Here is a 27354-nt window from a genome sequence, read left to right as displayed (position 1 = left end):
ACGATCTTCCCGCTCGAAATCCATGTTGGCCTGGGTTGTGAAGGTCATTGGTCTCCATGAAATTGGTGACCTGACTCCTAATCACTTTCTCAAATACTTTTATGATGTGCGATGTTAGTGCAACTGGTCTATAATTTTTTGCCAATGCTTTGCTCCCTCCCTTGTGTAGAGGGGCTATGTCTGCTACTTTAAGTGCATCTGGTATCTCCCCCGTGTCCAAGCTCTTCCTCCACACTAGTCCAATTACACCATCGACATGGAATTCAAACGCAGGGGAGGACTCACAAACACGTCCATTGCCTACGCTGCCTATGACGAGACTGTGAAAGCTAGGGTGAGGTGATTGTTGCAGGAGTCCGCATGAGGTGTGTCTGAGGCTTGGTCTGCCTCAGACAAACAAACGAGACACAAGCCGGAGTTTTACACAATTCCCCCCAAGCACTCAGGCTGTCAACAAGCTGTTCTACCTCTTTGCCCTTACTTCAATACCCCGGTTTGTGTCTCGGAGAGACTGCGAAATCCGTGTGAAAACAGTAGCAATCCCGGTTGCAATTCTTATACCATGTCGTGACACAGTCGACTAAGGCGCATCTGGGATCATCCTGGACGCAAGTTCAAACCCTCATCACGGTCCTGGTGGATTTATTCATATGATATATCACGCTAGTGTGATTTATGTGTGTAACGCAACATGGGTTTGTTAAAAATAGATCCTGCCTTACTAAGCTGGTCACAATTCTCGAAACGGTAACCGGCTATTCAGACAAAAGACTTCTGGTAGATGTAGCTTACATGGAATTTGCTAAAACTTTTGGCAAGGTACCACATGAGAGACTGGCACATGGAATAAATGGGAGAATACTGGTATGGATAAAACAATGGTAAAAACATAGAAAACAAAGGGTTGTGCTAAATTGGAATGAATCTGACTGGGGAAATGCGCTAAGTGGGTGCCACAGGGGTCCATTTTGGGGCCATCCCTCTTTGTAATATATATCAGTGAAATAAATAAGAACATTACAAACCATATCATCAAATTTGCAGATGACACTAAGATCTATGATAAAGTGGGAAGTGAAAGTCATATTGAGACCTTACAAAGAGATCTACATGAGTTCCACAAATAGTCAGATGACAAATGTTTTTTATTGTCGATAAATGCAAGACCTTACATGTGGGGCATAACAGTCCACGTCACAACTACCAAATTAACAGCACTTCCTTACAACAAATAAATGAAGAAGAGGACATTGAGTCAGAATCCATCCTTCACTAAAAGTTGCACCACAAGTGGGAGCAGCAGTAAAAAAAGAAAACCAAACCATGAGAATAATCAAGCGTACCTTTACCTTCAAGGAAAAGAAAGTAGTCGTTCAATGTTATGTCTTTGGTGTGCCCCCACCCCCTCCCCCCCGCCTGGATTATTACATCCAGACATGGAGACCTCATCTTCAGAAAGACATAACTGCTCTGGAGAGGTGCGACACCGGGCCACATATATCATAACAAAGTTTAGTCCTCTCTAGTATCAGGAACAGTTGAAGATGTGGGCCACAGGGATAACAACACTGCATACCAGGAATGACAGGCCGGATTTCATCGAAACCTTTAAAATACTGAACAGTTTGGGGAATGTCGATCTGGACCATTCCTTCAAAAGGTCAGATGTAACGCGAACGAGGAGCAACGGGTTCAAGCTCAACAAGACACAATGCAGGACTGAGAACAGGAGATACTTTTCATTCATAGGGTTATAAACCCGTGGAACAGCCTACCCGCCGAAGCCGTAAACGCAAAACTCTGCTGGGTTTAAATAAACAGCTGGAAAAGATCATGAGGGAAAATGGAGGGAACCTTTGACCAACCGCCGGTTTCCTGTCCTCATCGAGGCCACTAGTATTAGTGGCTCTCAGGTAAGTCAGGCAAAATTAGCTTACTGTAGGTGCAGCCTGCACATGACTGTAAAGCTGCCGCTCAGTTGGGTGGGTGTGGAGCAAGACTAGTAACTGTGTGACTCACCATAGATGTAAAGTGAAGTTGTGAGCCTCTTGCTGAATCCCTTGTGATATAAAAAGATTATTGATATGTTTTGTGTGCATTGATGTCTACATATCTACGTGTGTATGTAACGTTAACAATTGTGTAACATGTTTAAAAAAATTGTCATTTTCTTACCAAAACGAACTAGAGGGTTCCTTTCCTGAACCGATTATGTGCCTCTGTAACCCTTTCCACCACCGCCGACGGGATGGGTATGGGGTGCATAATAAAGAAAGAAATTGAATTGACTAACCCTCACCGCTGCCCCACTAATATGGTGCTTAGATGAATCGTAGAGTGAGGTTTACCCAAACTTATAAATTTCTAGATTTCTCCTTGAAAGCTGAGGTTAGCTGTGTCAGTTGTACAAAGTGTACTCATGAACACGTCACATTGTTGACGAACGTCGAACAATAAAACTGGAGAGATAAAGTGGTCCAGAGTGTCTTCATCCTCCACATGGAACACCGTATTTGTCTACAATGGAAAATATTAAAAAGAAAATTAATAATAGTCAAAATGCTGTTGTTTAATGTCGTGTGTATTAGAGAAAAAATATTCCCAAAATTTACTTATATATATATAAGTATTATATATATATATACATATATATATATATATATATATATATATATATATATATATATATATATATATATATGTCGTACCTAGTAGCCAGAACGCACTTCTCAGCCTACATCTACGTTAGTTTTGACTCAATTTAAAAAAATTAACTCATACATAGTGAAATGGATAGCTTTGTCATTTCATAAGAAAAAAAATTAAAACATATATAAATTCAGGAAAACTTGGCTTATTAGGCTCTATCATATATACATTTGAAACTGTGTAGATATGATAGAGCCCAGTAGGCTCAGGAATCTGTACACCAGTTGATTGACAGTTGAGAGACGGGACCAAAGAGCCAGAGCTCAACCCCCGCAAACACAACTAGGTGAGTACAACTAAGTGAGTACCTGTTGTGTATGTCTGACCCAGATCGGCTACCAAGCTTCGTAACTGCAGTAGGTCCAATTACTCCATCGACATGGAATTCAAACGCAGGGGAGGACCCACAAACACGTCCATTGCCTACGCTGCCTATGACGAGACTGTGAAAGCTAGGGTGAGGTGATTGTTGCAGGAGTCCGCATGAGGTGTGTCTGAGGCTTGGTCTGCCTCAGACACAAACAATCGAGACACAAGCCGGAGTTTATATATATATATATATATATATATATATATATATATATATATATATATATATATATATATATATATATATATATATATATATATATATATATATATATATATATATACATATATATATTATACAAAATTCATTTTGTATAAAATCAGATGTTACTGTATAACCTTGCATAATAAAGTGTACACCATAATAAAAAAAAAAAGAGGGGTGGTAGGAGAAGCGAACACTCTTTCGTATTCAGAGTTAAATGGCAAGTTTTTCCCTGAATGCTCTGTGTTCCCTTCTCTCAGGCTGTGGGTCCCTATAATTGCACCAGAGGTGGTATCCCCCTATATATATATATATATATATATATATATATATATATATATATATATATATATATATATATATATATATATATATATATATATATATATATATATATATATAACTGAAAACTCACACCCCAGAAGTGACTCGAACCCATACTCCCAGAAGCAACGCAACTGGTATGTACAAGACGCCTTAATCCACTTGACCATCACGACCGGACAAAATGAGGTGATAGCCGAGGCTATTTGAACCACCCCACCGCCGGCACTCGGATAGTAATCTTGGGCATAGCATTTTACCAAATCACCTCATTCTTTGGGGCACACGTGAGGAACACAAATGCGAACAAGCCTGAATGGTCCCCAGGACAATATGCAACTGAAAACTCACACCCCAGAAGTGACTCGAACCCATACTCCCAGAAGCAACGCAACTGGTATGTACAAGACGCCTTAATCCACTTGACCATCACGACCGGACAAAATGAGGTGATAGCCGAGGCTATTTGAACCACCCCACCGCCGGCACTCGGATAGTAATCTTGGGCATAGCATTTTACCAAATCACCTCATTCTTTGGGGCACACGTGAGGAACACAAATGCGAACAAGCCTGAATGGTCCCCAGGACAATATGCAACTGAAAACTCACACCCCAGAAGTGACTCGAACCCATACTCCCAGAAGCAACGCAACTGGTATGTACAAGACGCCTTAATCCACTTGACCATCACGACCGGACAAAACACGTGTTCCTCACGTGTGCCCCAAAGAATGAGGTGATTTGGTAAAATGCTATGCCCAAGATTACTATCCGAGTGCCGGCGGTGGGGTGGTTCAAATAGCCTCGGCTATCACCTCATTTTGTCCGGTCGTGATGGTCAAGTGGATTAAGGCGTCTTGTACATACCAGTTGCGTTGCTTCTGGGAGTATGGGTTCGAGTCACTTCTGGGGTGTGAGTTTTCAGTTGCATATTGTCCTGGGGACCATTCAGGCTTGTTCGCATTTGTGTTCCTCACGTGTGCCCCAAAGAATGAGGTGATTTGGTAAAATGCTATGCCCAAGATTACTATCCGAGTGCCGGCGGTGGGGTGGTTCAAATAGCCTCGGCTATCACCTCATTTTGTCCGGTCGTGATGGTCAAGTGGATTAAGGCGTCTTGTACATACCAGTTGCGTTGCTTCTGGGAGTATGGGTTCGAGTCACTTCTGGGGTGTGAGTTTTCAGTTGCATATTGTCCTGGGGACCATTCAGGCTTGTTCGCATTTGTGTTCCTCACATGTGCCCCAAAGAATGAGGTGATTTGGTAAAATGCTATGCCCAAGATTACTATCCGAGTGCCGGCGGTGGGGTGGTTCAAATAGCCTCGGCTATCACCTCATTTTGTCCGGTCGTGATGGTCAAGTGGATTAAGGCGTCTTGTACATACCAGTTGCGTTGCTTCTGGGAGTATGGGTTCGAGTCACTTCTGGGGTGTGAGTTTTCAGTTGCATATTGTCCTGGGGACCATTCAGGCTTGTTCGCATTTGTGTTCCTCTCGTGTGCCCCAAAGAATGAGGTGATTTGGTAAAATGCTATGCCCAAGATTACTATCCGAGTGCCGGCGGTGGGGTGGTTCAAATAGCCTCGGCTATCACCTCATTTTGTCCGGTCGTGATGGTCAAGTGGATTAAGGCGTCTTGTACATACCAGTTGCGTTGCTTCTGGGAGTATGGGTTCGAGTCACTTCTGGGGTGTGAGTTTTCAGTTGCATATTGTCCTGGGGACCATTCAGGCTTGTTCGCATTTGTGTTCCTCACGTGTGCCCCAAAGAATGAGGTGATTTGGTAAAATGCTATGCCCAAGATTACTATCCGAGTGCCGGCGGTGGGGTGGTTCAAATAGCCTCGGCTATCACCTCATTTTGTCCGGTCGTGATGGTCAAGTGGATTAAGGCGTCTTGTACATACCAGTTGCGTTGCTTCTGGGAGTATGGGTTCGAGTCACTTCTGGGGTGTGAGTTTTCAGTTGCATATTGTCCTGGGGACCATTCAGGCTTGTTCGCATATATATATATATATATATATATATATATATATATATATATATATATATATATATATATATATATATATATATATGTTTCATTGAATATGACCGCATATTCTGTATTTATTATTTTCTGGTTTAGGGCTTCTATCCCTCTAACTATTTTCTTAGCATCAGGGCTTAATTGAAATAGGAGTTCTCCAAAACTCATTTTCGTACTTTAAGGTGAAGAAAAGAAGTGATTTACTATAGAGTGTATTACACTTATTTGTATAATTTGCACGACGTTTCGAACCTCCATGGTTCATTCTCAAGTGAGCAGATCTTACAATACTAGTTGATTTTATACCCGCATTAGGTCAGGTGATAATACAATGAAGGTGAAAACATGGGGGGATACATAAGGGATAAACATAGAGGCTGCAGAAGGCTTATTGGCCCATACGAGGCATCTCCTATCTAAACACAAAGATTAATCCAGTGTAATTGGCCTGTTATGTTGGACATTGTCTTCTGTGTTGGCATCGATATGTTCTTGTCTTGTCCTTACTCTCATGGTGGGTAGAGTAAATAGTTCCGTGATTTGGATGTTCATGGTAGGTCGCTCTATTCTTATGTGAATTGCCTCAAGAATTTGTAATCTTCTTGAATCTTGGGTTTTGTCTATTATGCAAGTATTCTTGTTCAACATTTCTCTTGTTAGAGTAATGTCATGGGCTTGTCTCATGTGATTCCTAGGGGCACCAGATTGAAGATGGCATGTCAAACGCCTCGTCAGCTTGGTCGACGTCATACCTATGTACTTACATTGAAGGTTACATCCTTCGTGGGGGCAAGTGTACATGTATACAACGCTTGACTGCTGTAGAGGGTTCTCCGTCGGCTTCGGGCTGTTTTTGATAAGGAGTTCGGAAGTCTTCTTGGTTTTGTAGAATATTATCAGGTTTATGTTTTGGTTAGGAGTAGTGCTTTTTACTCCTTTACGGATTATTTCTTTCATTATTCTTTCCTCTTTTATATGTTCACTGTGCATGGTTGATTTGTAATATAATTTTATTGGGGGTGTTGTGGTTTCTGTTCTAGGTTCTGAATTATACCAACGGTCCAAGTGTCTTCTTATAGCAGCGTTTATTTCCGCGTTGCTATATCCGTTGTTCACCAATACCTGAGTTACTCTTTCAAACTCTCTACTCACGTTGCTCCATTCAGAGCAGTGGGTAAGCGCTCGACGAATATAAGCATTGAGAACACTGGCTTTGTATCTTTGGGGGCACTCACTTCTACCGTTCAGGCATAATCCTATGTTGGTGGGCTTGGTATATACGTTGGTGCTTAAAGAGGTTCCTGTTTTTGTTATTAGTACATCCAAGAATGGCAGACTGTTATTTTCACTATTTTCATGTGTAAATCGGAGTACTGACTCTCTCTCTAGGTGTCTTTTTAGGTCAATTAGTTCATCTGAGTCTTTTACTATTACGAATATGTCATCTACATAACGGCAGTATACAGTTGGTTTTTGTCTGCTACTGAAGACCCTATCTTCGATGGTTCCCATATAAAAATTAGCAAATAAAACTCCTAAGGGGGAGCCCATTGCTACTCCGTCTATTTGTAAATACATGTCTCCTTGTGGACTGATGAAAGGGGCTTCCTTTGTACATGCTTCGAGAAGACTTTTCAAGTGTGGCTCAGGTATGTCTAATTTGGGGGTGCTCTCGTCTCTGTATACTCTGTCCAGTATCATTCCTATGGTTGTGTCGACTGGGACGTTGGTAAAAAGGGATTCAACGTCCAGGGAAGCGATGATTCCATCGGGCTGGGTAGATTTGATCAATTCTAGGAAATCTGCTGATGATTGTAGACTAAACTTACTTGGAGTGTATGGAGTTAGGAGTTCATTGAGTTTCTTTGCCAGGTGATAAGTTGGGGTTGGTATTTGGCTGATTATAGGGCGTAGTGGGTTACCTGGTTTATGCGTCTTAACATTGCCGTAGGCATATCCTAAGCCATAGTCGCCTTGAAGTTTATTGAAATGCACACTACCTTTCTTTGCGTTGATTGCTGTAATTGTTTTGTTTACTTTCCGCTTAAGGTCTTCTACGGGGTTCCTCGTGATTCGTTGAAATTTGGAGTCGTCACTTAGGATGTCGCTAATTTTGTTCATGTATTCATGGGTAGGAATCAATACATATGCTGCTGTTTTGTCGGCTTTTCTTATTGTTACGTCTTTCAGATTTTTTAGTTGTTTCGCTGCTTCTTTGAGTCGTGGGGTTAAGATTGTAGATGAATATGTTCCTCGTTTTTTCCCTGCTTCTGCAAGTAGTTCAGCTTGAAGTGTGTCAGTGGTGATGACTTTTTTGTTGTCTTCTAGCTTATGGATATCGTCCAGAAGCATTTCGATTTCCAGGCGTTTTTGATGCATCTTTGGTTTAGATAAGAATTGACAATTTAGACCAAGATTTAAGAGGTCTCGTTGGTCCTGGGTAAGATCATAAGAAGTCAGGTTAAAGTAGCCATCTTTAGGACGAGGGATTTTTAGCTGTCCACCGTTCAGGGATGTTAACTTACGGAGTGTCTTTGTTTCTACAAGAGTTTTATGTTGTTGTTTCAGGTTAAATAGTTCACTGTTGATGGTTTGTTTGAGTTGGATAGGGATGTCGTACTGGGTCCATTTGTTTAACAGATGCTCCGCCTGCTCTATAAAGGTTTGGAGGGCTTCCTTCTTCTTGTTTAGTTGATGCCGAATGAGCTCTTGCCTATACCTATAGGTAAACTCTGTATTGCGGACTGCTGGGTCATGTGGGTTTATATTGGTGTATACTGGCAGCAGGTTTTCTTTCAAACATGTTTCATTGAATATGACCGCATTAAATACAGAATATGCGGTCATATTCAATGAAACATGTTTGAAAGAAAACCTGCTGCCAGTATACACCAATATAAACCCACATGACCCAGCAGTCCGCAATACAGAGTTTACCTATAGGTATAGGCAAGAGCTCATTCGGCATCAACTAAACAAGAAGAAGGAAGCCCTCCAAACCTTTATAGAGCAGGCGGAGCATCTGTTAAACAAATGGACCCAGTACGACATCCCTATCCAACTCAAACAAACCATCAACAGTGAACTATTTAACCTGAAACAACAACATAAAACTCTTGTAGAAACAAAGACACTCCGTAAGTTAACATCCCTGAACGGTGGACAGCTAAAAATCCCTCGTCCTAAAGATGGCTACTTTAACCTGACTTCTTATGATCTTACCCAGGACCAACGAGACCTCTTAAATCTTGGTCTAAATTGTCAATTCTTATCTAAACCAAAGATGCATCAAAAACGCCTGGAAATCGAAATGCTTCTGGACGATATCCATAAGCTAGAAGACAACAAAAAAGTCATCACCACTGACACACTTCAAGCTGAACTACTTGCAGAAGCAGGGAAAAAACGAGGAACATATTCATCTACAATCTTAACCCCACGACTCAAAGAAGCAGCGAAACAACTAAAAAATCTGAAAGACGTAACAATAAGAAAAGCCGACAAAACAGCAGCATATGTATTGATTCCTACCCATGAATACATGAACAAAATTAGCGACATCCTAAGTGACGACTCCAAATTTCAACGAATCACGAGGAACCCAGTAGAAGACCTTAAGCGGAAAGTAAACAAAACAATTACAGCAATCAACGCAAAGAAAGGTAGTGTGCATTTCAATAAACTTCAAAGCGACTATGGCTTAGGATATGCCTACGGCAATGTTAAGACGCATAAACCAGGTAACCCACTACGCCCTATAATCAGCCAAATACCAACCCCAACTTATCACCTGGCAAAGAAACTCAATGAACTCCTAACTCCATACACTCCAAGTAAGTTTAGTCTACAATCATCAGCAGATTTCCTAGAATTGATCAAATCTACCCAGCCCGATGGAATCATCGCTTCCCTGGACGTTGAATCCCTTTTTACCAACGTCCCAGTCGACACAACCATAGGAATGATACTGGACAGAGTATACAGAGACGAGAGCACCCCCAAATTAGACATACCTGAGCCACACTTGAAAAGTCTTCTCGAAGCATGTACAAAGGAAGCCCCTTTCATCAGTCCACAAGGAGACATGTATTTACAAATAGACGGAGTAGCAATGGGCTCCCCCTTAGGAGTTTTATTTGCTAATTTTTATATGGGAACCATCGAAGATAGGGTCTTCAGTAGCAGACAAAAACCAACTGTATACTGCCGTTATGTAGATGACATATTCGTAATAGTAAAAGACTCAGATGAACTAATTGACCTAAAAAGACACCTAGAGAGAGAGTCAGTACTCCGATTTACACATGAAAATAGTGAAAATAACAGTCTGCCATTCTTGGATGTACTAATAACAAAAACAGGAACCTCTTTAAGCACCAACGTATATACCAAGCCCACCAACATAGGATTATGCCTGAACGGTAGAAGTGAGTGCCCCCAAAGATACAAAGCCAGTGTTCTCAATGCTTATATTCGTCGAGCGCTTACCCACTGCTCTGAATGGAGCAACGTGAGTAGAGAGTTTGAAAGAGTAACTCAGGTATTGGTGAACAACGGATATAGCAACGCGGAAATAAACGCTGCTATAAGAAGACACTTGGACCGTTGGTATAATTCAGAACCTAGAACAGAAACCACAACACCCCCAATAAAATTATATTACAAATCAACCATGCACAGTGAACATATAAAAGAGGAAAGAATAATGAAAGAAATAATCCGTAAAGGAGTAAAAAGCACTACTCCTAACCAAAACATAAACCTGATAATATTCTACAAAACCAAGAAGACTTCCGAACTCCTTATCAAAAACAGCCCGAAGCCGACGGAGAACCCTCTACAGCAGTCAAGCGTTGTATACATGTACACTTGCCCCCACGAAGGATGTAACCTTCAATGTAAGTACATAGGTATGACGTCGACCAAGCTGACGAGGCGTTTGACATGCCATCTTCAATCTGGTGCCCCTAGGAATCACATGAGACAAGCCCATGACATTACTCTAACAAGAGAAATGTTGAACAAGAATACTTGCATAATAGACAAAACCCAAGATTCAAGAAGATTACAAATTCTTGAGGCAATTCACATAAGAATAGAGCGACCTACCATGAACACCCAAATCACGGAACTATTTACTCTACTCACCATGAGAGTAAGGACAAGACAAGAACATATCGATGCCAACACAGAAGACAATGTCCAACATAACAGGCCAATTACACTGGATTAATCTTTGTGTTTAGATAGGAGATGCCTCGTATGGGCCAATAAGCCTTCTGCAGCCCCTATGTTTATCCCTTATGTATCCCCCCATGTTTTCACCTTCATTGTATTATCACCTGACCTAATGCGGGTATAAAATCAACTAGTATTGTAAGATCTGTTCACTTGAGAATGAACCATGGAGGTTCGAAACGTCGTGCAAATTATACAAATAAGTGTAATACACTCTATAGTAAATCACTTCTTTTCTTCACCTTAAAGTACGAAAATGAGTTTTGGAGAACTCCTATTTCAATTAAGCCCTGATGCTAAGAAAATAGTTAGAGGGATAGAAGCCCTAAACCAGAAAATAATAAATACAGAATATGCGGTCATATTCAATGAAACATGTTTCAAAGAAAACCTGCTGCCAGTATACACCAATATATATATATATATATATATATATATATATATATATATATATATATATATATATATATATATATATATATATGTCGTACCTAATAGCCAGAACGCACTTCTCAGCCTACTATTCAAGGCCCGATTTGCCTAATAAGCCAAGTTTTCATGAATTAATGTTTTTTCGTCTACCTAACCTACCTAACCTAACCTAACCTAGCTTTTTTTGGCTACCTAACCTAACCTTACCTATAAATATAGGTTAGGTTAGGTTAGGTAGGGTTGGTTAGGTTCGGTCATATATTTACGTTAATTTTAACAACAATAAAAAAAAATTGACCTCATACATAGAGAAAAGGGTTGCTTTATCATTTCATAAGAAAAAAATTATAGTAAATATATTAATTCAGGAAAACTTGGCTTATTAGGCAAATCGGGCCTTGAATAGTAGGCTGAGAAGTGAGTTCTGGCTACTAGGTACGACATATATATATATATATATATATATATATATATATATATATATATATATGTCGTACCTAGTAGCCAGAACGCACTTCTCAGCCTACTATGCAAGGCCCAATTTGTCTAATAAGCCAAGTTTTCTTGAATTAATTGTTTTTCGACTACCTAACCTACATAACCTAGCCTAACCTAACTTTTTTGGCAACCTAACCTAACCTAACCTATAAAGATAGGTTAGGTTAGCTTAGGTAGGGTTGGTTAGGTTCGGTCATATATCTATGTTTATTTTAACTACAATAAAATAAAATTGACCTCATACATAATGAAATGGGTAGCTTTATCATTTCATAAGAAAAAAATTTGAGAAAATATATTATTTTAGGAAAACTTGGCTTATTAGGCAAATCGGGCCTTGCATAGTAGGCCGAGAAGTGCGTTCTGGCTACTAGGTACGACATATGTATATATATATATATATATATATATATATATATATATATATATATATATATATATATATATATATATATATATATATATATATATATATATATATATATAGGGGGATACCACCTCTGGTGCAATTATAGGGACCCACAGCCTGAGAGAAGGGAACACAGAGCATTCAGGGAAAAACTTGCCATTTAACTCTGAATACGAAAGAGTGTTCGCTTCTCCTACCACCCCTCTTTTTTTTTATTATGGTGTACACTTTATTATGCAAGGTTATACAGTAACATCTGATTTTATACAAAATGAATTTTGTATAATATATATATATATATATATATATATATATATATATATATATATATATATATATATATATATATATATATATATATATATATATATATATAAACTAATATATATATATATATATATATTAGTTTATTTTGATAGCAGTCTTTCTTGTACACATATGTTATTAAATATAACCGAAAAAGTAAGATTAATAATTCTAACACGAATTTTCTCAATATTTCTTTTCACTGTCGGTGGTAATTGAAAAATCAATTCTCCAAAATTCCTTTTTTCTTTTAGTCTGACGCGACACTTGAACGGGTTTCGTAATAACTTATTATATTTTCAAAGACTTTAGTTTACACACACACAACTATAACCTGCAAATACTAAACAAAGTTTTACTATGCTATCATTTAAACAGCTTTTATTTTATATACCCGCATTTGGATGAGGTGATATGTTACAACAGTTTCGAATGAGGTGAACAAAACTTTCAACACAAGATAGAGCAAACTTTCAATACAAGACAGAACACGGTGCATTGGGTATAAATTGGATAAATTAAAGGGACGAATGGAAGTAACTGCAAAGGGCCTATTGGCCCATTTTTCTTGATGCTTCTATATTGGAGCGGAGTCTTGAAGTGGGTAGAATATAGTTGTGCATTAATTGGCTGTTGATTGCTGGTATTGACTTCTTGTTGTGTAGTGCCTCGCAGATGTCAAGCCGTCTGCTATCGCTGTATCTATCGATGATTTATGTGTTGTTTGTTAAAACTTCTCTGGTGATGGTCTGGTTGTGGGAAGAGACTATATGTTCCTTAATGGAGCCCTGTTGCTTATGCATCGTTAATCGCCTGGAAAGAGATGTTGTTGTCTTGCCTGTATACTGAGTTCTTTGAGGCTTACAGTCCCCAAGTGGGCATTTGAAGGCATAGACGACGTTGGTCTCTTTTAAAGCGTTCTGCTTTGTGTCTGGAGAGTTTCTCATGAGTAGGTTGGCCGTTTTTTTGGTTTTATAGTAAATCGTCAATTGTATCTTCTAATTTTTGTCTGTAGGGATAACGTTCCTATTAACAATATCTTTCAGGACCCTTTCCTCCGTTTTATGAGCTGTGGAAAAGAAGTTCCTGTAAAATAGTGTAAAATAGCGGGTAGAACCCACTACCTACCCACTTCAAGACTCCGCACCAATATAGAAGCATCAAGAAATATGGGCCAATAGGCCCTTTGCATTTACTTCCATTCTTCCCCTTTAAATTTACCCAATATTACCCAATTTTTCGTGTTCTGTCTTGTGTTGAAAGTTTGTTTTCACCTCATCCAAAACTGTTGTAACATATCACTTCACCCAAATGCAGGTATATAAAATGAAAAGCCGTTTGAATTATAGCATAGTAAGAACTCTGTTTAGTGTTTGCAGGTTATAGTTGTGTGTGTGTAAATTAAAGTCTTTGAAAAATGTAATAAGTTATTATGAAACGCGTTCAAGTGTCGTGTCAGACTAAAAATAATAATGAATTTTGGAGAATTGATTTTTCAATTACTATCGACAGTGAAAAGAAACATAAGAAATATTGAGAAAATTCGTGTTAGAATTATTAATCTTACTTTTTCGGTCATATTTAATAATATATTTTTACAGGAAAGACTGCTACCAAAATATACTAATATATATATATATATATATATATATATATATACTATTATAACATTTTCATTAAAACATTAATATATGTTAAGGTGACGTGCGGTACGTGGTGGTGGCCATAACCGGAGAGACAGTATCATGGCCAAGGTTCATGACGGAGAGAGAGGCGGTACTGAGTGTGAGCGCCGCCACGCCTCACGCTCCCACCAACGCTTCCCTTAACACTCAAGCTATCGTCTCTACTGCTGAAAATGTCGAGTAAGTTCCAAGCTGTTATTTGGTACATTTTTATAACTCGCCATAAACATAGAACATTTTGATTAGCAGAAGAACTTACTACAATTCCGTAGTGCTTGACTGAAGGTGAAGGAAAGACCTAATTTATGTTCAGGTATATTAAAAACAACATTCTCTTAGTTAACCAACACCCGAAGGTGCTGTATACAGCGTTGTGGCTGTCACAACACTGTACTCACCTAGTTGTGGGGTGGGAGCTTTCGCTCTTTCCTCCCGTCTCTACATCAACTGGTGTACATGTTCCTCAGCCTGAACGGAAAAAAATATTTCTAATGTCTTTGTGGCTCATTTGAGTACTAAAGTTCCACCTGTGTTCCACCCATTTATAATAGATTGCCTTTGTCCACCCTGTCAATTCCTCTAAGAAGTTTGTAGGTGGTGATCATGTCTCCCCTTACTCTTCTGTCTTCCAGGGACGTGAGGTTTAGTTCCCGTAGCCTTTCCTCGTATGTCATACCTCTTAGTTCTTGGACTTGTCTAGTGGCATACCTTTGAATCTTCTCTAACTTTGTATTATGTTTAACTAGGTATGGACTCCAAGCTGGAGTTGCCGACTCCAGGACTGGTCTGACATATGTTGTATACAAGGTTCTGAATGACTTTTTATGCAAGTTTCTAAAGTTATTTCTTATGGTGCCCAATCCAGCATATGCCGCTGATGATATCCTTTTGATATGGCCTTCTGGGGGACAGGTTTGGTGTGATATCAACCCTCAGATATTTCTCTCTCATTGACTCCTGCAGGAATTCCCCTCCCAGATGGTACCTTGTGTTCAGCCTCCTGCTCCCTTCATCTAATTTCATTACTTTACACTTACCTGAATTAAATTTTAGTAACCATTTTCTAGACTATTCCTCCATTTTGTTCAGGTCGTCCTGGACAGACAGAATATTGTATTGTATATACAATATTTACAAATTGTATATTGCATATAGTACCTTGAGAAAGGATGTAAGTTACATCCTAAAATCTGGTTTTGATCTTTCCTTCACCTTGGTTTTTATTAATAATAATTCATTTTAATTGTGTTGTTTGAACAATAATTTGCAATATTATGGTCACAATAAGTCTATATCAATGCAAATTTATTTATTAAAGTAACAAATATATCATATTAAACCATCAACATTGTATCATAATCTTAGTTCGGAACATTTGACTAAATATACTTCAAACATAATCAGAATTATTTTCCATGTGATTATACTCTACCTAAAGTTATTTCTCATTTTCCGAAGAACCAATTTGTTCTTTTATATATAAATAATATGGTTTGAGAGCTGTGCCATTCACTTGCTTCCTTAAGCAAGGTCATGCTGTTCCCAGAGATAAGGCTGTTCAATGTCAAGGAAGGTTAACATTTGGCGCCAGTGTTATAACCTAAGGAAGGTTCATTCATCTATACTCAAAACCCTTCTAGCTCCTTCAAAGAGATTGCCAAGGAGCACTCTGAGGTGAAGCTCTCAGCTCTGCTGGCGCTCGGGGCGGCAGCCGTCCTCTGCCCTGTGACCTCACGCCCTGGGGTGCTGCCCCCATTGGTCAACTCCTTCACGTGACCTGTCCTGACCAATCGCCAGGCGGCTGGCGCCCTCGCCCCTTGGCAGGAACTCGGTCTCCTTGTCGCCATATTGCAATCCTAAAGGGCGTAAACCTCTTTCAAGCCCAAAACGAAAATTGCAAATTTACTCCACATGATAACCTTGACTACTCTTTATATATATCAAAATGCTCCTTGAATTACATTGAATGTACGGAATGTAGAGATACAAAATGATACAAACAAAATTTGGATGCAAAAATTGAACAGTAAGAGGAAATAAAAGGAAGTTTGCTTCCTAGAGACGGTAGATTTCCTCCAACTCCTCCGACGCCGGGCAGGAAGCCGTCTTCCTTCCTCATCTCTTTCTCCCTTCCTCCCATATTTTCCCTTCCTTCCTTCCCTCTTTCTCCCTCTCTCTCTCCCTTCCACAACCTCCAACTTTCCCCTTACCTTATTTTCCCCTTCTCACTCACCTTGGTCCTCCCATCCGTCTTCTCCTATCCCCCCCCCACTCCCCCTCCTCTTGTAACCCCATCTCCCCCCCCCTCCCACTCACGCTTCATTATCCTTGTATGTCCTACAATGTTACCAATAGCATAATAGGATTACAGCAGGGTTTACCATTTCATTATAATAGTAAATGACCGTCACACAGAATGCAATAGTTTACCATTCAAATTTTTTAATACCTATACCTATAATAGCATCTTATTGCTTCGTAATTACAATTATTACTTAACCTATACCTATAATAGCATCTTATTGCTTCGTAATTACAATTATTACTTAACCTATACCTATAATAGGTTAAGTAATAATTGTAATTACGAAGCAATAAGATGCTTATCTTAACATACTAAGAAGGTTAGGTAAGGTCGGTGTTTTCTATGAAGCTTTTCAAGGTAAACTAGTATGTCACATATGCACGTATTTAATAAGTCAATATTGACTATACGAAAGTGCGAGAACGGGTTGCCCAGCTTCCCCACCCCCTATTGTCTCTCTCTCTCTCTTCCCAGGTCCCTCTCTTCAACTTTTTTTCCCTATCACCAATCTCCTTTCCGACCTCTCCTTCCCTCTCTCCCACACCCCCCCCCCCCTCTCCCACCTCATTCCCCCAGTCTCCAATCTCCCTTTTTTTCGCACTTCTCGCCCTTCTCTCATATCTCCTCCCCTCTCTCCACCTGTCTTCCCTTTCTCTCCTTCCCTTTCTTCAAACATCCTCCTCTAGCCCGTGTTGTTCTCTGTATGCCTGTCAGTCTCTCTCTCCTTCTGTCTCTTGCTCATTCTCTCTCTCCTTCTGTCTCTTGCTCATTCTCTCTCTCTCTCTCTCTCTCTCTCTCTCTCTCTCTCTCTCTCTCTCTCTCTCTCTCCCTCTCTCTCTCTCTCTCTCTCTCTCTCTCTTTCTCTCTCTCTCTCTCTCTCTCTCTCTCTCTCTCTCTCTCTCTCTCTCTCTCTCTCTCTCTCTCTCTCTCTCTCTCTCTCTCTCTCTCTCTCTCTCTCTCTCTCTCTCTCTCTCTCTCTCTCTCTCTCTCTCTCTCTCTCTCTCTCTCTCTCTCTCTCTCTCTCTCTCTCTCTCTCTCTCTCTCTCTCTCTCTCTTCTCTCTCTCTCTCTCTCTCTCTCTCTCTCTCTCTCTCTCTCTCTCTCTCTCTCTCTCTCTCTCTCTCTCTCTCTCTCTCTCTCTCTCTCTCTCTCTCTCTCTCTCTCTCTCTCTCTCTCTCTCTCTCTCTCTCTCTCTCTCTTATAACAATTATATATCAAGCCACCATTGGCATGTAGGTTGTGTGCCAGTGGGAGGAGCCTTGTGGTGTGGAATATTACACACTGTAATATACACCTGTTTACTTTGAGACAGGAGCAGGGCTTGTGAGAGCTCTTAAAGCTCTTTGATGATTGTTTGTTTGATGCTAATATTGCGAAAGTATGAATAGCAGCCAATTTATTTTAATTTTCATTAGATCAGTAAATAATGGTATATATAACAAACAAAAACATATGTTTTTTAATTAGCTTTTAATATTTCGCTAGGAGTAGCTAGCAGGCAATGACACAAATTGTTGTGGATGGGTCAGAATGTGATCCCTGGCGCGTTGTTCCATCTGGAGTTTTGACGATCCCGACCAGCCTATGTCTGTCCTGTACCCCAGACACTTCACCCGGCAAAGTTGGATGAGGCCAGACCCCAAGAGTCTGGCCTTCAACTTTGGACAGACAGACCTTCTCTTTTCCTTTAACCTTTTATCGTTTATTGATTTATATTCAATGTGACAGAAAAGGTGATATCGATGATTCAAGCACGAATCATCTCTTTATTTCCTATGTTCTTCACTTGTGACGGAAGTTGAAAATTAACTCGCCGAAGATCATTTCACAGTTTGATATATCTTGATGCTGAGATGCGTTTGAAATATCTTGAAATATCAGTTTAACTAATATATAACATTTCTAATAAATAGTGATGGAATCAACATTTTCACGATTTTTTAAACTTTTTACATTTAAGTGATATTAGTTTTGCAAGCACCGTTTGGTAATGACATTTTGTTTTGTTTGTTACAGATGGCGTCCAGGAGTGTCACGCACGATAGTTCACATAACGTGTCAAGAGTGTAGGGAAGGAGAGACTATAGTGGAGGCCCTCAAGGCTCACGACGTGACCTACCATCTCATCACCAAGCTCAACATCATCATGGCAGCACCCAGTGAGAAAGAGTCACTAGACATGGCTCACAAGGTGTATGGATTCGATGAGAGACTTGTGTTTCTCACAGGAGGTAATACTGATAAGCACTATCTCGCCTGTGTACAAGATAGGGGTTCCCATAATTTTCCCTCGTCGGCTCCAATAATGTTCCCATAAGATTGATGACTAAATACACAAAAGGCTTTTGTAATTTGTAATATAGGCCCCTGGTGGTATATTTTAGAACCGTTTTGCACCTTTTTTATGGTGGATAAGTCCTCGAGCAATATCTCACAAACCATTAAGCATTACCATACTCTTTATAAATTTTAGATCTTTCAAATGTGCTCATCTTTACAGTCTTGAAATTGTGTTGTTATTTTTTTTTTTGCGCACACACACACACACACACACACACACACACACACACACACACACACACACACACACACACACACACACACACACACACACACACACACACACACACAGTCCCTAGAACTAAGTCTAGTTCTGACTAGTCCTGACTAGAACTGACTAGTCCCAGAACTAAGAGGCATGAGTTACGAGGAAAGGCTGCGGGAAATGCATCTTACGACACTGGAAGACAGAAGAGTAAGGGGAGACATGATCACAACCTACAAAATCCTCAGAGGAATCGACCGGGTAAACAAGGATAAACTATTCAACACTGGTGGGACGCGAACAAGGGGACACAGGTGGAAACTGAGTACCCACATGAGCCACAGAGACGTTAGAAGGAACTTTTTCAGTGTCAGAGTAGTTAACGGATGGAATGCACTAGGCAGTGATGTGGTGGAGGCTGACTCCATACACAGTTTTAAATGTAGATTTGATAGAGCCCAGTAGGCTCAGGAATCTGTACACCAGTTGATTGACAGTTGAGAGGCGGGACCAAAGAGCCAAACCTCAACCCCCGCAAGCACAAATAGGTGAGTACAAATAGGTGAGTACACAGTGTGTGTGTGTGAGCCTTAAGAGGTCAAGAGGCACCTATTGGAGCTGGATGTGAGAAAAGCTGTTGGGCCAGACGGAATCTCACCATGGGTATTGAAAGAGCGTGCAGTAGCACTTTGTTTGCCACTCTCCATAGTGTATAGTAGGTCACTGGAAACAGGAGACCTACCAGAAACATTGAAGACGGCTAATGTAGTCCCAATATACAAAAAGGGTGACAGACAAGAGGCACTGAACCCCCAAGTTAAGGCCAGTGTCCTTAACTTGTATATCATGCAAGGTGATGGAGAAGATTGTGAGAAAAAACTAGTAACACATCTGGAGAGAAGTGACTTCGTGACAACCCATCAACATGGGTTCAGGGAGGGTAAATCTTGCCTTACAGGCTTAATAGAATTCTACGATCAGGTGACAAAGATTAAGCAAGAAAGAGAAGGATGGGCGGACTGCATTTTTTGGACTGTCGGAAAGCCTTTGATACAGTACCCAATAAAAGGTTGATGCATAAGCTGGAGAGACAGGCAGGAGTAACTGGTAGGGCGCGCCAGTGGATAAGGGAATACCTAAGCAATAGGAAGCAGAGAGTTACAGTGAGGGGTGAGACCTCAGATTGGCGTGAAGACACCAGTGGAGTCCCACAGGGCTCTGTACTCGGACCAATCCTGTTTCTGATATACGTAAATGATCTCCCGGAGGGTATAGATTCATTTCTCTCAATGTTTGTTGACGATGCCAAGATTATGAGAAGCATTAAAACAGAGGAGGACAGCTTGAGGCTTCAAGAAGACCTGCACAAGCTGCAGGAATGGTCGAACAAGGGGTTGTTAGAGTTTAACCCCAGCAAATGTAATGTAATGAAGATAGGTGTAGGGAGCAGGGGACCAGATACAAGATATCATTTGGGATATGAAATAATTCAAGAGTCAGAGAGAGAGAGAGAGAGAGAGACCTGGGATTGATATCACGCCAGACCTGTCCCCTGAAGCTCATATCAAGAGGATAACATCAGTGGCATATGCCAGGTTGGCTAACATAAGAACAGCCTTTAGAAACCTGTGTAAGGAATCTGTCCCCTGAAGCTCATATCAGGAGGATAACATCAGCGGCATATGCCAGGTTGGCTAACATTAGAATGGCCTTTAGAAACCTGTGTAAGGAATCTTTCAGAACATTATATACCACATATGTCAGACCAATCCTGGAGTATGCGACTCCAGCATGGAGTTCATATCTAGTCAAGCATAAGACTAAACTGGAAAAGGTTCAAAGGTTTGCCACCAGACTAGTACCCGAAATGAGGGGGTATGAGCTACGAGGAGAGACTACGGGAATTAAACCTTTCGTCACTGGGAAACAGAAGAGTTAGAGGGGACATGATCACCACATTCAAGATTCTCAGAGGAATTCATAGGGTAGATAAGGACAGACTATTTAACACAAGGGGCACACGCACTTGGGGACACTGGTGGATATTGAGTGCCCAAATGAGCCATAGAGACGTTAGAAAGAATTTTTTTAGTGTCAGAGTGGTTGACAAATGGAATGCATTAGAAAGTGATGTGGTGGAGGCTGACTCTATACACAGCTTTAAGTGTAGATATGATAGAGCCCAGCAGGCTCAGGAATCTGTATACCAGTTGATTGACAGTTGAGAGGCGGGACCAAAGAGCCAGAGCTCAACCCCCGCAAGCACAATTAGGTGAGTACACACACAGCGCACAATGGCAAGGATCTTTAATGAATCACTTATGTCGGGAGAATTACTTTATTGCTGGAAGAGGGCAAATGTTGCGCCGATTTTCAAGAAAGGTGATAGGGAGGAGGCACTTAACTATAGACCTGTATCACTGACAAGCATCCCCTGTAAAATACTTGAGAGAATAATTAGGCTACGACTAGTTGCACACCTGGAGAACATTAGGTTTGTGAACAAACATCAACATGGGTTCTGGAAAGGAAAATCTTGCCTAACAAACCTTTTAGAATTTTATAATAAAATAACGAGGATAAGACAGGACAGAGATGGTTGGGCAGACTGCATATTTCTGGACTGCCAAAAAGCCTTTGATACTGTACCGCACATGAGACTGCTGTTCAAACTCGAGAGGCAGGCGGGGGTGGGGGGGAAAGGCCCTAGCATGGATAAGGAACTACCTATCAGGAAGGAACCAAAGAGTTACAATAAGGGGCGAGAAGTCGGACTGGCGAACAGTAACGAGTGGAGTACCTCAAGGATCGGTGCTGGGACCAATTCTATTTCTAATATATCTGTTAACGACATGTTTACAGGAGTAGAGTCCTACATGTCAATGTTTGCGGATCACGCCAAGTTGATGAGAAGAGTTGTGACAGATGAGGATTGTAGGATCCTCCAAGAGGACTTGAACAGGTTGCAGAGATGGTTAGAGAAATGTCTACTGGAGTTCAACACAAGCAAATGTAAAGTTATGGAAATGGTACTAGGAGATTGGAGACCAAAGGGACAGTACACAAAGAAAGGGAACTGCCTACCTGTGACGACGCGAGAAAGAGACCTGGGCGTGGACGTAACACCTAATCTATCTCCTGAGGCACATGTAAATTGGATAACGACAGCAGCGTACTCTAAACTGGCAAAAGTTAGAACATCATTCAGAAACCTAAGTAAGGAGGCATTTAAGGCGCTATACACTGCCTACGTGAGGCCAGTCTTCGAGTATTCCGCCTCATCATGGAGTCCCCATCTGAAGAAGCACATAAGGAAACTGGAAAAGGTTCAGAAGTTTGCAACGAGACTCGTCCCAGAGCTACGAGGGATGGGGTATGAGGAGCGCCTGAAGGAACTGTGCCTTACGACACTAGAATGAAGAAGCAAGAGGGGGGATATGATAGGAACGTATAAAATACTCAGGGGGATTGGCAGAGTGGACCTAGACGAAATGTTCACACGGAATAGTAACAGAACGAGGGGACATGGATGGAGGCTGGAAACTCAGTTGAATCATAGAGATGTTAGGAAGTTTTCTTTTAGCGTGAAAGTAGTGGAAAAATGGAATGCACTTGGGGAACAGGTTGTGGAAGCAAACTCTATTCATAATTTTAAAATTAGGTATGATAGGGAAATGGGACAGGAGTCATTGCTGTAAACAGCCGATGGCTGGAAAGGCGGGATTTAAGAGCTAATGCTCGATCCTGCAAGCACAAATAGGTGAGTACAAATAGGTGAGCACACACACACACACACACACACACACACACACACACACACACACACACACATACACACACACACACACACACACACACACACACACACACACACACACACACACACACACACACACACACAATCGCGGCTGGAACAAATTCAGAGGAAGGGGTGGAACAGGAAGCCGGGATGAAGGGAGTATTCTAGCAAATGTGGGATGAATTCAGTGAAGGACTGAGGGTAATGAGGGAGACAGTTGCCAACCTGCAGGATGAACTAAGGGCAGCAAAGGAGGAGATAAGATGCCTGAAGGAGACTCCTCTGCAATACCAAACACAAACCGTGCCTCAGGGAGATGGGAATGCTACTGTGGAGGAGACCTCCACACCTCAGCTCTCATTTGCTACAAGGCTTAAAAAGAGCCCTGAAGCTAGGTCTGCAGTTAGGGAAGTTGCCATGGAAGTGGCTTCCTCTCAGGAAGCAGCTAGATGTATTAGCCGGCTGATAGAGAGAAAAAGAGCAGTAGTAGTAGTAGCAGGCATTAAAGAGCAAACAGGGGTCAGCCCAAAGGAGCGGAGAGACAAGGACAAAAGCATAGTTACCGAGATCCTTAAAAAGGTAAGGATGGAGGGAAATGAACAAAATGTTAAAAAGGTTTTCAGGCTTGGAAAGTACAACAAGGACAGAGACTGGATGATATAGGTGGTATTCAGGAGCGAAATCACGAAAGAGGAACTGTTAGCAAGGAAGAGCGGTCTAGCAAATGTAGAAAAGTTCAAAAAAGTATTCCTGCAGAGGGATATGACAAGGGAAGAGAGAAAGCAGGCAGCAGACGTGAGGAAGGAGCACAGGGAGAGAGAAAGGAATCGAGGAGCCACAACCCTGAACCCTACAATCCCAGAGGGGAGTGGGGAACCCTCCTCAAACAGTGCAACAGCCACAGGGAGTGGGGCACCACCCCCACATTCTACCCAACAGACACCCTACCTGCCCCATCCCCTGTCAGCCCCCCCACTAAGTACCCCCCTAAGGCACCCTACCCCCAACCACCCCTCCTCCCACTCACCCCTCCCCCCAGGACATCCCTTCTCCCCCATCCCCCAAGCCCTCCCTTCTCCCACATGCCCTCCCGTCTCTCCCACCCCCAAGCCCTCCGTTCTCCCCCGCCCCTCTAAGCCCCCCACTCTCCCCCACCCCACCTAAGTCTTCCCCTCTCCATCACTCCCCTAAACCCTTCCCTCTTCCTCACCCACCTCAGCCTTCCCTCTCCCCCCATGCCCTCCAAGCCCTCCCCACTTTTCTGCCCCCCCCCAAGCCTCTTCTCCCCCATGTTCCCCCAACCCTCCCCCTCTTACCCTCCCCCTCTCACCCACCCCCTTACTCTCCCCCCCTCTCACCCACCCCCCTTACCCTCCCCCTCCACTCCTACCCCCCCCCCCCCCCATGCCCTTCCTCCTCCACCAGTCTCCCCGTACCAGATCCTTCCAGCTCCCGCTCACCCCAGATCCCACAGTTCCCCCCCCCCCCAGAGGAGAAGCAGAAAAGAGTCAGTTTCAGGGTAATGTACTCAAACATAAATGGGATCATAAGCAAGGCAAGTGAACTAAGGGAAAGGGCACAAGAAGTGAACCCAGATGTAATCGGACTCACTGAAACAAAACTCTCTGGAAATATAACGAATGTCATTTTGATTCCAGAGAGTTATTTTTTTATTATTATTATTATAATAAAAAGTGTTATTTAGAGAGAGCTATTTATTTTTTAGTTATTTATTTTTAGAGTTTTTTAGAGTTATTTATTTATTTATTTTTCCTTATTACTGTGTACTCCTGTACACAGTAATAAGGAAAGAGAGGGAAGGTAGGGGAGGAGGTGGAGTGGCCCTACTCATGCGAAAGGAATGGAGTGTTAAGGAGATGGCTATACCGGTCTGTGAGGGGTTTCAAAGACTACATAGCAGGCACCATGACAATGGGAGGACCAAGAATAGTAGTAGCAGTAATATACCCAGTCAAGAGTATGAAAACAACAACATGGCAGTTAACACTATAAATGAGAGGGCAGCCTCTGCTGCCTGTAGAAATAGATCCCACCTGCTCATCATGGGGGACTTCAATCACGGAAGGATTGACTGGGAGAACAAGGAACCGCATTGAGGCGAGGATACATGGAGAGCCAAACTATTGGAGGTGGTGACTAGAAACTTTTTAACCCAGCATGTCGGAGAACCCACAAGGATGAGAGGAAATGACAAACCAGCGAGACTCGACCTAGTCTTCACTCTGAACGACTCTGACATAAGAGAAATCGGTTTTGATGCCCCAGTAGGAATGAGGGACTACAGTGTACTGGTGTTTGAGTACTTGATTGAAGAAGGGTTATTGAACTCGAGGAGGGATACCGAAACAAAAGGTTAGCATACCGAAAGGGAAACTATGAGGAGATAAGAAAATTCCTAACAGATATAGCATGGGAAACAGAGCTCAGGGGAAAGACGGCCCAAGACATGATGGACTACATCACGCAGAAGTGCAAGGACGCAGCAAACAAGTTTGTCCCAGTCCAAAACGAAAACAGTGAAATGAAGATGAGAAACCCGTGGTTTAATCATAGATGTAGGCTAGCTAAGCAGCAAAGTAAAAGGGCATGGAGAAACTATAGGAATAACAGGACACTTGAGAGCAGAGAAAGATATCAGAATGCCAGGAATGAATATGTCAGGATGAGAAGAGAGGCAGAAAGACAATACGAAAATGACATCGCAAGCAAGGCAAAGACTCAGCCTAAATTGCTGCATAGCCACATCAGGAGAAAAACAATAGTAAAGGAACAGGTTATGAAATTAGGAATAAGGGAAGAAGGATTCACTACAAACGACAAGGAAGTCTGTGAGGAACTGAATAAGAAATTCCAGGAGGTCTTCACCTTAGAGCAAGGAGAAATCCCAGAGAAAAGAGAGGGAATAGCTAACCAGGAACCACTGGAAGAGTTTGAGATTGCCAGCGGGGAAGTAAGGAAGTGTTTATTAGAGTTGGATGTGACAAAGGCTATAGGCCCAGATGGAATCTCCCCTTGAATACTAAAGGAAGGAGCATAAGAACTGTGCCTGCCACTCTCCATAGTTTACAACAAATCACTGCCAGAAATTTGGAAAGCGGCTAACGTAGTCCCGATATACAAGAAAGGGGATAGACAGGAGGCACTGAACTACAGGTCAGTGTCCCTAACCTGCATACCATGTAAGCTGATGGAGAAGATTGTGCAAAGAAAGCTAGTGGAATATCTGCCGCGAAAGAACTTTGTAACACAGCATCAACATGGGTTCAGGGATGGCAGGTCCTGCTTCACAGGGTTACTTGAATTCTACGACCAGACAACAAAAATCAAGCAAGAAAGAGAAGGGTGGGCAGACTGCAAGTGGAAAAAATGCTCAAGGAGCTAAATAAGAACAAAGCAGTTGGTCCAGATGGAGTTTCACCATGGGTTCTGAGAGAATGTGCACCTGAGCTCAGCATTCCACTTCAACTGATTTTTCAGGCATCCCTGTTTACAGGAGTTGTAGCTGATGTGTGAAAAAGGCTAACATAGTTCCAATCTACAAAAGTGGAAGCGGGGAAGACCCCCTTAATTATAGACCGGTATCATTGACAAGTGTAATAGTCAAAACGTTGGAAAAATAATTAAAACTAAATGGGTAGAACACCTGGAGAGAAATGATATAATATCAGACAGACAGTATGGTCTTCGATCTGGAAGATCCTGTGTATCGAATTTACTCAGTTTCTATGATCGAGCCACAGAGATATTACAGGAAAGAGATGGTTGGGTTGACTGCATCTATTTGGACCTAAAAAAGGCTTTCGACAGAGTTCCACATAAGAGGTTGTTCTGGAAACTGGAAAATATTGGAGGGGTGACAGGTAAGCTTCTAACATGGATGAAAAATTTTCTGACTGATAGAAAAATGAGGGCAGTGATCAGAGGCAATGTATCGGACTGGAGAAATGTCACAAGTGGAGTACCACAGGGTTCAGTTCTTGCACCAGTGATGTTTATTGTCTACATAAATGATCTACCAGTTGGTATACAGAATTATATGAACATGTTTGCTGATGATGCTAAGATAATAGGAAGGATAAGAAACTTAAATGATTGTCATGCCCTGTCATGGTACATTGGGGGTTAAAGGAGAACATAGAAATGAAGTTAATTTTACATTCTTATAAAGCTACTAGCACGCATAGCGTTTCGGTCAAGTCCTTAAACTAACAGATAAAAATAAGTAGATAAATTACAATAAAATTGACAAAAAAGGTTTACAGGAACTTCGTAAGAAATTTTGACACAAAAACAAAGATTAGAACAATACACAATAATAACAATACACTATAATATACAAGGATTACTAGGTACATTAGGATAATATTTCAGGATTATACATTGGTTCACTGTAGCACAATTTGAGGATCATTTCAAAGATTAATGCAGTATAATATGCAATCAAAATAACAACCATGATATCAGAGGATATCTAAGATT

The 27354-nt window shown here is 41.4% G+C and overlaps 1 protein-coding gene across 1 annotated transcript in view; it reads left to right on the top strand.

Moving 5' to 3' along the window:
* Positions 1-27354, top strand: part of LOC138373609 (apolipophorins-like) — a 106563-nt gene that overhangs the window by 54351 nt on the left and 24858 nt on the right. The window contains exons 6-7 of the mRNA XM_069339926.1: positions 14221-14386; positions 18527-18741. Of these exons, the coding sequence (XP_069196027.1) occupies positions 14221-14386; positions 18527-18741 (381 nt within the window). The remainder of the gene's footprint in view (positions 1-14220; positions 14387-18526; positions 18742-27354) is intronic.

The sequence above is a fragment of the Procambarus clarkii genome, chromosome 42 (genome assembly GCF_040958095.1).
Source record: "Procambarus clarkii isolate CNS0578487 chromosome 42, FALCON_Pclarkii_2.0, whole genome shotgun sequence".
Lineage (NCBI taxonomy): Eukaryota > Metazoa > Arthropoda > Malacostraca > Decapoda > Cambaridae > Procambarus > Procambarus clarkii.
The sequence above is the reverse complement of the archived record's forward strand: the minus strand, read 5'-3'. Positions and strand labels throughout refer to the sequence as shown.